The sequence below is a fragment of the Ostrea edulis genome, chromosome 9, assembly GCF_947568905.1.
Source record: "Ostrea edulis chromosome 9, xbOstEdul1.1, whole genome shotgun sequence".
In the NCBI taxonomy this organism is placed as follows: Eukaryota; Metazoa; Mollusca; class Bivalvia; order Ostreida; family Ostreidae; genus Ostrea; species Ostrea edulis.
This window is the reverse complement of record NC_079172.1, coordinates 5,856,583-5,870,159: the sequence shown is the minus strand read 5'-3', so window position 1 is coordinate 5,870,159 and position 13,577 is coordinate 5,856,583. Positions and strand designations below refer to the sequence as shown.

The following is a 13,577-nucleotide window of genomic DNA, read 5'->3' as shown; positions in this document are numbered from 1 at the left end:
AAACTTGTGGTCCTTGAAAAGAAGATTTTTAATATTCAAATGTGTTTTCCTATATACAATATATTCCTGTCAAGTAAAGCTTTAAATCCTTATCAAGGTTCTGTCTGATCCCAAACTGAATCTGCACTTGTACATTAATACTTTGACAAATTGTAGTCCCCAGTACATCTTGAGAATATGATTTTTTTAATAATCCTACACAAAACTTTAGACCCCCTACTTCAGCTCCACCCTAGCCTTGACACTGTCATGGTTTCCCTGTCAGAAAAACGGACTTAGAAAACCTGAAAAAATGAATTTGATACAATTTTCAGAATATTGATCTTGTAGCAATACACATCACTAGGTATCCATGCAATTGTGTTTCTGGTCTGACTTGACAGTGTTCCACAGAGCACAACAAATGACAGACAGATGGACAATGTCATCTCCTAGTGTTGCTTTCCTTTGCCGAGTGACAAAAAAAATGCTGTAAAACGAGTACAATATCAAATTTAACTTATCAATAACTGCACATATAGCGAATCTGGAACAGAATTTTGCTACGACCATACCATATTATGTATTAAGGGAAATCAATTTTCAATAACATTCACTTGCGTAATATTTTTAAAGTATTCATTTCAGGTCCATTTTAAGCCACCAATGTATCAGATTATGAATATTATAGTGATACTATATACATGTATTGATGATTCTAAAACTGTCTAGATCTGTAAGCAAGAACGATTTCTTTTATCTTATTTTTTTTTATTGCTTAAAATAGATCGCTGTTCGTAATCCATTATTAAAAAGATTTTTATATTTAGGAGATATAATAACAGTACTTGACAAGTGCAACTGTTGTAGGAGTATATATCAATAATTATAGAACCCAATTCAATTGAAAGTGTTATGCGTTTTATTGACACAGGACCTGAGTGGGAGACTTGCAGTTTGCTAGACCAGCATGCACTAAATTCCCATTACACACATTAAAACACCAAAGTCCTTGACAAACAGGAAATAGGGTCAATGATAAATCAACACCAAGGAAAACAGTGGCTGTTTTATAAATCTGAATTTATTAAAAATCTAGATCAAAGCAGTCACTATGTACACGCATCTTCACACTCTTTGAACATTGAGAAGGGCAGGCATAAAAATATTTCAAGAAGTAATAGGATTTGTACATTTTGTAACATAAATGAGTTAGAAGACAATTAAATTTCATTTTATTTTCAAATGTCCTTCTTATAACAGTTTAAGAATTAAATATATCAAAAAAAAATTATTACAAGAAACCCAATGTCCTCAAATTAGTAAAGCTTCTTAGTGTAAATAATACAAAAGATCTCAATAATTTAGGAAAGTTCCTACAACAGGCTACAAAGTTACGATCTTCATGTAATTTATGAAATGCTGTACTTGCAACGATATATTATTTACACACTGTACATGGACGGACAGACAGATGATGGACAACAGGCAATCAGAAAAGTTCACTTGAGCTTTCAGCTCAGGTGAGGTAAAGATTATTAATTTCAATTCTAATGTGCACATTTCAGTCACCAGTAGACTTACGTATAGATATAACTTGTCAATGTTTAAATATCTTCATGGGAACTTGTTATCTGTAAAACTTTTTAAACTTCTCTGGCAATTCATATTGGTGTATTGAACAAATTCAAACATGTTGCTATTTATGAGCATGAACCCTGTAAACAAATTAGTGCTATAATCTTTTATATTGATATGGTGGGTCAATATCTAATATCAGATATGAACTATATCAGTCTGCATCATGAATGGCATTGTCAGCTACTTAGGGGCCCATGCACAGAATACGCCAGACACTGAGAAGGGAAAAAAACACCATTGAAATCGTAGGAATTGCCAATGAATTTCTAAATGCACTAAATATTGATTTAATATATGATGAAAATTCAGAAACTGGCTGCTCTCTCTCTCTCTCTCTCTCTCTCTCTCTCTCTCTCTCTCATATTTGAGAAGTAAATTGCAAAGTTTTAAATTAGACTTCCTCAAGTGTCTACATTAATTTTTTCTAATATGATGGAACTGCTCTCTCTCTCTCTCTCTCTCTCTCTCTCTCTCTCTCTCATAGCCACAATCTGTATCAGAACAACTTACTATCGCAAAGAAATTAACATAGAGACTCTGCAAGTTCTTTAAATTTACTGCTTTCTAATAAGAGTTGACAAGGACCTGGTACAGCACTGTGCAGGTCATCTGTCTTATAACAGGAGCTGGTGTTGTAATGATTGAGTACCATGCAGGGAGCAGGCTATGGTGTAATGCCTATCCACAATAATCATATACAGAAGATTTATTTCTGTCGGTGAATCACAATTATACTACTCTGAGAGATAAACTAATTTAGAAATACTCTTTAGTTATATCTTCAGCAGAGCAGTGCTTCTTCCTTTATCTGTGTACTTTCACATCTTGACTACAGAGCATTTAAATTTTACTACCTAATAATTATGCTCAGTGGTTGAAGCGCTAGCTTTGCAACTGGGAAGTACCAGATTCAATTTCTAGTCCTGGCGTCATATTAAACTCTTCCTTCACCAGGCATTCGGCATTAGAAGTGAAAGTCCCAAATTCGAATATGATCTTTAAAAATGGAGGCCCCATGTAGGCACTGGCTCCATAAAATTCAGGTGAAATTTCATGGTACTAATTCACCTAAAACTGGTGATGTCTCTATATGAGAGAAAAATTCTAAAATAATATTAAAAAAAACAACAAACCGAAGAATTATGTGTACAGTGCATTTGGACTTGCGTGTCCATGAAAAATGTATTGTTTTCATGCGATATATTCAACTTAGTCTAAATCTTTATCATCATTACCTGTGAATTCTCAGCAGGAGAGGGAAAACTGTATTCAAATAACAAGAAACGCTCGAGTTTGCAGCTATATGGGCATGAAATTAAATTTTGAATTATTTAATTAATAAATCATATCTGACGTCAGGATTCTTATGAGTACACAATCATAGTAAGCGTGGGTAATTGCCGTTCACAGTCCTTGAGCACACTCAAAGATGATATGACCCTGCACTTTTAGGAACCAGGTGCAAATTTTTTTAGGTCACTATTACTTTTTATTCCCTGCTGATCACACACACCGGGGTATATATCTACTGATAACAGCATGGCAACTTCAAAAACTAAACAAAGACTGAAAAGGTCGGTTATGTGTGCTTTAAATTTCAGTCTATTTGTCTAACCTACTTGCACAAAAAATTTGGTTAAGACCTCTATAAAAAAATTTGACTAGACAACTTAAAGTTTTCTATGATTTCTAATTATCTATGGCGTAGAGATATCTCCATGGTAGCTATAAAATCATTAATTTATAAAATCTGAAATAAAATCCATGTACTCCTGAATCCTCATTAAACAATTCGAGAGTGGGGCTGGAGACATAAGAAATGAGAAAAATATGGCAATATTTTGTTCAAGATTGGGAAATCATTTCAACATTACAGAAGTCAGCAGCATCACGGGGAAATCAATATCTTGAGGTATTTTCGGTTCAATGACTCAAATGATTAAAAGGCCAATCTGCATCATCTTGAGTACATTTGTAGGACATATTCAGATTGGTCTTAGAATGAGTTTGCTATTGTGAAAATCACACTTCAGTTTTGGGTAAATTGTGGGTTTTTTCACATTGGGGAATTCCTTTTAGAGAACTGAGAGCCGGGCTGTTACCACGGAGCACAGTCCGGGTACTGTGTATGGAGTATCATCTTTTTGAGAAAAGATCTTTTTCAACAATTCAAAAATGTTTTCAAATATTGCTTCCTCCTCTTGCTGATGAAAATTTGTGTTTCATGATGCCGATTTAACATTTCTTAACTCTAACAATGGTAGTATCAGTTGCTTCACTTTTCATACAGAGTCTATACAGTTTCCGCAAAGTTATTACCTTGCTTAACAAATGATAATGAAATGAGGATCCATATTGCATATCACCCTATATTATATAAGTTACCTACAAATGGTTATATCAGCAAAGTTACATGTATCAGAAAAGTGTCAAAAACTAACACCTGTGAAAAAAAAAATTCATTTTCATGATCGACAATCAGATGTTGTGTGGCTTGTTCCATTAATACCGACTTAAAGAACATCTCAATCTTACCTTCCTTCGTCTGAGAACTCCCAGTCGTACTCTACATGTTCTTTGTTATGTCTTCCGAACAATCAGTACATTTGTTAGTACAAAACTGCATCACAAACATCTAGACATCACTCACTGAAAAATTTGAAAAACAAATCTATAGAATAATGTATAATGATATCACTAAAGTCTTGCAATTCATCTTTAATACGTATGTAGTTGCATGACAGAATCTCGTAAGGATGAGTCTTTATTGAAGGTAAAAAAAAAAAACCTGTTTAAAACAGTGTCTGTTTACAAAAAAAACAACATAAAAGACGCCCTCCTACACCATTGCATCAAATTTCACAATCTGTCAGAATGTGGTATACACCTAGATACTGAAGAGCTATCATCATGCCTCTAGTCATATGGGAGGGGGGATTTTTGAAATCATTTAAAATATATTCACATAGATATGGTCCAAGAGTATGTCTTGGCCCTTTCCACTTTTCTTGCCCTCACATACACACACCCTCCTTCTTTGATGTTGTTTCATTCAAGCCTCATTAGTAACTAAGAAACTGATAGCTGCGCAGTGTTTCTCATTAAAACATAAGTTACAGATAAATTGTCCTGTTTTAGCAACCTATAAACCACGCATAGCTCAGCTCTAGTGAGCAAAATAAAAGTAAACATTTGTCAAAGTACCACTTAATTACAACATTAAATCATAAGTTACCAAATAAATTTTCCTGTTCTAACACATAGCTCTGCTCTGGTGATCAAAATAAAAGTAAACATTTGTTAAAGTATCACTTACAACAATATATGACTACAATATTGTACAAGTCACCTTCTGAAATCAAAGATTTAAATGTGTTTAACATCAACAACAATATAAAGGTAAAAGATTTAACAGCAGTGAATACAAGCGTGCCATAATATTTAATATAAAGAATGGACATAAAATCCACAAATTTTAAACAGAATCAAAATAGATGCAGACAAGAAACTGTGAAATAACTAGGACTGAATCTAAAGCTGAATACAGTAATTAAAACGAAGAGCGTGAGAGTTTAACTAATGCACATATTGATTGCATGGTTACATGTGCCAGTGTCAGGTTTGTTTTTGTATATATTTTAATGCATTCGTGCTCTGGAATATCAATCATGCCTGCACTACAGTCAATTCACAGGCTGTATGCAACAATCAAAGGCTACAATGAGAAGTATCTCTCTCACAATTAAAATAATGCCTATAATATCTGTAAATATTAATGCAGATGAATAAGTAATAGGTTTCATCATCTTTCAATTACTCTAAAAACTTGAGTGATTGAAATTATACTGCAACTGCTAATATTGAAGTTAGACATGGAACTACTCGTCACTCATGCATATTGCATTGAATTTCATTACCAGCACACTCGGATGAACTCGATAATTTCATTTTGTTGTCAGACTTCAAAAGAAGAGCACTTCTACGAGGGAAATATAATCGTCCTCATTTATCAGGATAACTTCACAATAAAAATCAACCTTGAAACCTGAAAAGAGAAATTCTATTATAAAGATAACATACATCACTTTTCTACTAGCGACCTAGATACTGCATTGTCAGATTTGCATTTGATACCAGTCTGAATGCTTCAAAAATTGACTTCTCAATTCAATGTCATTTGAAAATCATACAGATAAGTGTAGGCTTAATCCCTTACCATCATTAGGATCTGCCACTAACGTCATCTTCATTATCTACAACTCGAATCTATGTCACCATTCCAAGTTGAATGCATGTACATTATTACTGAACTTTGCCAACTGTAACCTGAAAGTGAGAAATATTTCATTTTTACAGTTGAAAATATGCATTGTAATGGTATCAAATTTTGATTTTTAGTATTTCTAAAGAAAAAATTAACAAAAAAGAAAACTAATTCATGCTGATTGATTTATAGATTAATTCATCCCCCACCCCCAGTTTTTTTTTTTAAATGATCTTTTCTCAAATTCGCAGTATAGGTAATTTAAATGATAATAGATTGTATATAGACATTTGTACTTAAATGAGAAGTAATTTGCTAAACCTACACTATCAAATTGATATCTAAAAAATTTAGGTTCATCTTTGAAAAAATCTCCACTCAATATTAAAGGTAACCTTTTCCCGACAAGGGGTGTGGTGTACTGTATATGTACTATAATCATAATTTATTTGACTGCACCCTTAAGTTTGTATCAGTGGTCATGGTGTGCATGTGCTGTGTAAATAAATAACTAGTGTAGTAGAGTAGAAAATCTATGGCTTGACCGGAATCGAACCCGGGACCCCTGCATTATTAGTCAGATGCTCTAACCACTGAGCTATCCAGGCCGATATCCACGGTCCGTATAGCCTTAACTACTACACTAGTTTCCATCATTTATCTGATGAACTAGAAAAAGGGTAACCTTAATATTTCAATATCAACAGGATCACTATGAATTTGTTGATTTATTTTTTTTTTAAAAATCACTTAATGATTGAGTTAATATTAATAAATTTACAATTAATGAACTTCTTTATCAATATGTATCTACATAGTAGTTAAACAAGAGATTAGACATGAATTTGTGAAAGGAATGGATCGACTTGTACTTTGTGAAACTTAATTTGTCAACTAATAATTGGACTCTGAAATATTGGCAGCTTCGATTCGAAGCAATGTATAAATCCTATAGTTCACACCGACAGATTACAAAGCAGAAAAATGCTACACATCTACAAAATGCCCCTGTCATTTCAAATATACACATCTACAAAATGTCCCTGTCATTTCTAATATACACGGACTGCAACTACCTCTACATTTTCTCTACGTGGTCATTTAATTTGTCAGTTCAGACAGAAGTTATGTAAATACATTGTCATATAGTCCCTAAAAAGGCACGTGAGCAATTCCCTCTCCAATGTGAAAAAAAACCAAAAACAACCAACCAACCACATTGAATTCTGCTCAGTTACATGTATTTCTCGTACACTACATAACAAAACCTTATACTATGAATTTGAGCTTTCTCAAAGCAGTTCTTGAAAATTTGGTCATAATTAGGTTGTGATCATCAAACTTTCTCCACCACCACCCTCCTCACTTCTGATCAAGCATGAAGGTCGATATTTACATGCACACATACATCATCAGGTGTGTTCATGATTGTGATGTTGACATAATACAGAGATGGGGGACAATGTTGTGCAGACCTAGAACACTCTGTGAATGTAGCGGTACTCCGAATACTGAAAAAACAGATTATACGATATTTCATGATGGTTTTTGGATTTGGAAACATGCAACACTTGTGTGTTAGAGGGATTGGTGTAGCAATGAAAGATGTGCTCTATCAATTTTAAAACAATCTTTTGCTGAAATTTGAATTTCAGCAATTTATGAAGTGGGAATTATCTAGCTTTGTGACAATTGGAGATATGCAGCTACCTGGTAATTGAAACTTACATCATTTTCTAAAAGCATCAATTTTGTTTGCTTTAGTGTTGTAAGTAGCTGCAGAACTGTAGCTCACTGGGAAAATATTGGGATGTACCAGATGGTCTGGGCCAATATTTTCCAAGAAAGCTATATACCGATCAGCGGCTATGTTGTAAATTTTAAGTTATTCAAAATGTTTTAGCAGTATACCTATACTGAAAACAATCCTTGAAGCTTTAGGGCAGGGCATGCCATGGGTACTCTCTACAACATGAATGTTAAAGTACCCGTTAATATGTAAATATAACTTAAAGCACTGATCAAATCACTTTTGAATTTCGTAGAATATTTTAACATACTGAATAAATTGTCTCCAAAAGTACTTCTCCAAACTGACCATTTAGTTTGCTACTTTCCAATCTTGCAAACTTTGCCCGGGGGGGGGGGGGGGGGGGGGGGGGGGGGGGGGGGGGGGGTCGTGCCATTATGGAACTCATTCCATCCACGGTTAGGCCCCTCTTTCGAAAAATCCTGGATCCACCACTGATCTTTTTGCAGCCACCTCCCTGTTTTGACCGTACATAAGTTTACTTCAATGGTCCTTTTTAGCAACTTGAAACGATATGTTTGGCCTAATGCTAGCTTTTAAGCAAGGTTCCAAGATTCATTAACAGGCTGGTCTGTAGCATGCAGTCGATGCCCTTTGACGCGACCGTGGTACAGTTTGGTACGAAAATGTGCTCGCCTTGCCTGAGAATTTGTCAGTAGACTTTCTTTCTACAAGACGTAATTCCGCGTAAGGTCTGTAAGCCTATCATTATCAACTGTGCACAGCTTACAGAATCAGCCGTGATCAATATTACAGAATGGTACACACAGTTATTGAACACAAAAATAGCTACACCATAAATAATTTTGTACGAAGAGGAAGCCCAAATCAATGAAACCACTATAACTCACGCCAGGCAACTATTTTTCTCTTCGCTTGTCTATATATAACTTTACGAGGTTTCGTCTAGCCAAGACGATTTACGTCACAAAACTTTTTTTGTCCTCGGAGGACCCCGATTGTTCTCGTAGCTTACGAATATTTCCTTAAATGGAAGTAGTGTTTCCTGTCCGGAATATACCGGAGGTTTCCGAGCTCTATTCCATATATGGACAGTGGGGTTCCGACGTTAGCTTACATCACGAATACTGGTATGTGACCTTGCTCCCATATAAGGAAATTTTACCAATCGGAAGGGTAAAGGTCATACTACGACGAGAAATATTCCCATGGTCGTACTATGTAAGTTTTCTCCAAAACTACAAATGCTCAACCAAAGATTTTTAGAATATAGACGTATTAAGTCTCAAGTAATGCAGAAATTTACTGTTCTTTAGAAATCGATGATTAAAAGTGAATGAAATTCGCATGACCTAGATTCTGCGACAAGCTACTATACAACCGACTACTATACAATTCTTCATTGACGTCACATTTGCGTCAATCGTAGTCAAGCAACGGGAATCGAAGTGAAATCTGATTGGCTTAGATTTTACGCACAATACTAAGAGTTTCCATATATGGGACATGTAGTAAAGAGAGTTTCATTCATAAATACGTTGATCGTGGAAGAGAAGTTCATTCATAAACTGATCCTCGAATGTGTGGAGTAGTTTGATACAAATAGTAGTTACAATCGGTGATCTAACAGTGTTTACATAACTTCTATGAAAACACGTGTCCACCAGTAAACATTGGAAATGATTATGGACGGTTTAGACACTCTATCGCAAGTTGCACTGGAACAGATTAACCTTACCAACTTGGCTAATCTGTGTTTTGATTGTGGTTCTGTTCCGGGAGGGGGTCGCTTGCCCTCCGAGTCCATCGATGACTCTCTGAATACGCCTGTGACTAGTAATTCGGATACATTCAGCTTTGGAAATGATCCTCTAGGGCCTGTGCCTATTACTGCCCATGGTATGTAGTGTATTTGATTATAACATCTCTGCTTATACGTATCTCTTCGAAGTCTTTTATTTTATGGAATGGTTATTCTAATATTCTAGCACTGTTGTATTGAATATATATCTAAATTGTAATATACAACTATATCTTCAGACAAAACTAAGAACCCTATCGATCAGCTGTTGGGGAATGCTTCTATTATTAGAATCTCTAATTTGTATTCATGCGGCTATGTGCGTCAGCAAATGTTGATTGCCAGTTCATTCATAAAATGGAATGTCTCGTTACTACGTTAAACTTTGGACTTTTTCGGACTTTGGGGATATAATACTGGTAGATTTAAGTTTATAGTAAAATTTTATCGTAGTAATACCACGTTTTTGTGTTTATGTTGGTCTCCCACACCAAAAAATCGCCTACGCAAACATTTCTATATAAGGGTCATGGGGCGGAGCTAATGTTGCAGTCGTAGAATGTACGTCATAGGCGCATATCTCGAGTGGTCTCGTGCGTAAACGCTATGTCATTAATAGTTGGGTCGATAGCTTGCAATTTTTTTCCTTATTCACTGTAATTGATTTATGACGACAGCAAAACCGAACAAATGATCATTACAGTTTAAGTAATAATAGGATGCAGATGACAAAAATTAATAATAATGTTTTTAAAAAAATCATTACTTATACTTTTCTCCTGCAATTTCAGCAAACATCGAAGCTCAGATTACCATACCTGAGAGAAATTTCGGTGCAGTTCCATGCACCGAACACCAAACCCAGCCTTCATTTGACCAAGCTAACCAGCAGGGCATCACTCACCGCATCCAATATAAAGGTACCCTCGTCACGTCATCAGTGACTCCATCAACAACTACAGCGGACCAGCTATTCCCAAACAGCGGCCAGCCTATCTTTGCTCCACTGTCGCCCTTACTAAGTATCCTCACACAGGCAACACAAGTTCAGGCACAAGTTGCTACTTCACATTGCCACAGTCTCCCAGACTATTCCTCTTATCAGTGCCAGCCGCAACTTCAACAGCAGTCATGCTTCAGCCCTGCTCCATCCACCACATCTCAGCACTCGCATCCCTCTCACGCTGGCTCCCCTCAGCCTGATATGGGAGTCCAAGACTGCGATGCTTATTCCACTGGGTTTGGATCCCCCGGTCCTTTGACCCCCAGTTCTACTCAGTCCACTCCGGAACCACAAATTCCAGTATGCGAGCCATTGTCTTTGGACTACACAAGCCCACCTCCTCCTTACACTCGCGCCTTCGAAGCTCAAGTAAAACAGCCCCCAATATTCAGTTCGTGCTCTCAACAACAGCCTATCATCAGTGAACAACAGCCTATGAACATTAGCTACCCTGTGTCATCAACTATGTCAATGACACCCCAAACAGTCCTTCATTTCACAGACGACATGCGTGTCAGTGATATGAATACACATCAAAGCACAGAATTCAAATGGACAGTGCAACCAAATCAGACTGGTTTACCAGACTTTAATGCTCTTAACGTAACTCAAAACTACCAACAGCCACAGTATCAAGTTCCAAGCATAAAACAGGAACCAGGCATTAGTGACTTATCAAGTGACTTCTTAAATCCATCATCCCAAGCTGATTTCGGCATGTCATCTCAGAGCACCCCATCGAAACATTCGTTGCCTTCATCCATTATCCAGCCCTACCCACAGGGACAACTCAAATTGTTGCCAGTCAAACCTAGAAAGTACCCAAATCGCCCAAGCAAAACTCCACCCCATGAGCGACCATACGCATGTCCAGTAGAAAGTTGCGATCGGCGATTCTCCAGAAGTGATGAACTCACACGTCATATTCGCATTCACACCGGACAGAAACCTTTTCAATGCCGTATTTGCATGCGCCAGTTCAGTCGAAGTGACCATTTAACAACTCATGTGCGGACACACACTGGAGAAAAACCTTTCTCTTGTGATGTTTGTGGACGAAAATTTGCTCGTAGTGACGAGAAGAAAAGACACGCAAAAGTGCATTTGAAACAGAAAATGAAGAAAGAAGCAAAAATGCTGGCTTCAAATGCACCCCTCCCCCCGGCTACCTCGACAAGTGATATGGTCACCAGCATCCTACAAGGCAGTGTTAGCGGGCCTAGCACAAACTCAATCCCGCACATAGTAACGACATCCTCTCTATAAAAAAAGACAGTGAAACGTGAAAGACAGCTCAACAATTTATTTCACTCTGTTGTCAGGGACTCCGGTGATTATATACTTACTATAAGTAGAAAGGACATAAGGTTGTCTAATGTTTGAGCGCGAATTGAAAACGAGGTAATTCGTTTTCGCGCTTTAAAAAATGAAAGTACAAAAATACGTATAGACAAGCTTTATTATAGTCATTTATTTATGTTGCCAAGTGTCATTTTCTCATTTTACATAATTGATAAATGTTGTTCCTGTTGTTTGTTATTGCTGGCAGCATATCAGGTACTAGTGCTTATGTTAAGAATTCGTTATATATTTGTTAAGTTTCTCCCCAAATAAATTACATTTCAGTAGATCTGAACCCTATAATAGCTTTATGAATGGCATTTTATTCGTATATTTTGTTTTTCTCTAAAAATACTGTAAATTTTATACAATTACCAAACTCGTATTTTTATACCACCTCCTAAATTAAATATTTAGTCGTGTACAGTTGAGGCTTATAAAATTCTTTAGCCAAGTTCATGTGTACAAACTTTCTGTCACGTTGTGATAAATATGTGATTATGTGAGACTGTGTGAGAGACAAGTACATTACTTGTATGATATTTTGTTGAATTTGCCCTTTTAAACATTTCTTATTTTATTATATTTGTTCATTATATGTTGTCATATTTCCATATTCTTGCTGGCTAAGAGTAAAAAAGCATGATGCTATCAGAAACTGATAGTCGACTGTTGAAATAAATGAGTTAAAATATGAAATCTGTCTTTGTTTACATCATTAATCAAGAGGGGATGCATAGAAAGGAAGTTGTGTGCAACAAATATATGTGTCACTGATGACTGGAGACATTAAACAACGAAGTAGGAGCGCTTTAGAGTTCCAACATCATCTGAAATGTTGCACGGAAGATAAACTTACAAAAGTTGTCTAGAAAACCAAAAAAGACAGCATGTAAAATATGCTTTTCAAGAGTTTCAGTGCCGAATAATGTCTGTTGTATATGCTAATACTATAGAACAAACGATACGAGGAACACCTTATTATTTTGATTTGAACTATTATACTACCACACAATACAAGTGATATACATGTGTCTGCATTTTGCGAGGGGATAATAAATTAATGAAGTATTTGTGATATGGGGACAAAATAACAATGATAGCTTTGGTAAACTTAATGGATTCTCCATAATTCTAATACTAGACTGAAATTCATCATTCATTTGAATAGGTTTTCGTTTTTGTTTGCCTAATGTTACGTTTCATTTGGGGTTTATTACTGACTAAACAAATAGAGATATTTTATAATTAACTTGGATATGTGAAATCCATACTATTCCGAATTGATCTCCGTATGTATATCAAAGTCTGAGTGGTCGGTCGTGAATACACTTATTGAAAGGCCATCAGAATGGACTTGAGAAAGGAAATCAACTGCTTTAAATCACGGATTGTAGCTTTTATATCCTACGACCTTGAAGAGTGGAGCTCTTACTTATATATCACGTGATACAGAAGTGCTTACATGGTATGTGCATATATACATGTATGTGTGTAACATCTTGTCAAGTTCAGCGAAGTCAAGGTTTTAATGTGCAGCTACACCTTAGTCACCTGTGCGTTTCCAGCAAGGCTTATCTCAGACTAGCAGAGGTCAGGTGGTTACAATTACCTATCTTCGCAAAAACCCTTGCGGTGTCGGGATAATTGTAATACATGTATGATTCTTAGGCCGAAAAAAACCCATTGTTTAATGACGAGTTCCTAGTATATGTATATCTAGGCAAATGCCATTCTTGGTTTCAATTCTATATTTTGCACATCTACTTACAAGTAC

General features: G+C 36.0%; 1 protein-coding gene and 1 long non-coding RNA gene across 8 annotated transcripts in view; one reads left to right on the top strand and one right to left on the bottom strand.

Annotated features, from left to right (window-relative positions):
• The window catches only part of LOC125659838 (uncharacterized), a 48,832-nt gene extending 39,842 nt beyond the window's left edge, over nucleotides 1-8,990 (bottom strand). For 4 of the 7 annotated variants that reach the window (XR_008798366.1, XR_008798369.1, XR_008798371.1 and 1 more), the window contains exons 1-4: nucleotides 8,546-8,990; nucleotides 5,837-5,946; nucleotides 5,538-5,665; nucleotides 4,156-4,269 (exon numbers count right to left, since the gene is read on the bottom strand). This is a non-coding gene — a long non-coding RNA (uncharacterized LOC125659838). Of the gene's footprint in view, nucleotides 1-4,155; nucleotides 4,270-5,537; nucleotides 5,666-5,836; nucleotides 5,947-7,944; nucleotides 8,034-8,545 lie in introns of those variants that run through there. The other 3 variants (XR_008798368.1, XR_008798372.1, XR_008798373.1) reach the window with 3 other exon arrangements.
• Nucleotides 8,991-9,121: 131 nt separating this feature from the next.
• On the top strand, nucleotides 9,122-12,499 carry LOC125659836 (early growth response protein 1-B-like). The gene is made up of 2 exons (XM_048891628.2): nucleotides 9,122-9,554; nucleotides 10,248-12,499. Exons 1-2 carry the CDS (start codon nucleotides 9,335-9,337, stop codon nucleotides 11,723-11,725), a joined length of 1,698 nt encoding a protein of 565 aa, XP_048747585.1. The 5' UTR covers nucleotides 9,122-9,334; the 3' UTR covers nucleotides 11,726-12,499.
• The last annotated feature ends 1,078 nt before the right edge of the window (nucleotides 12,500-13,577 follow it).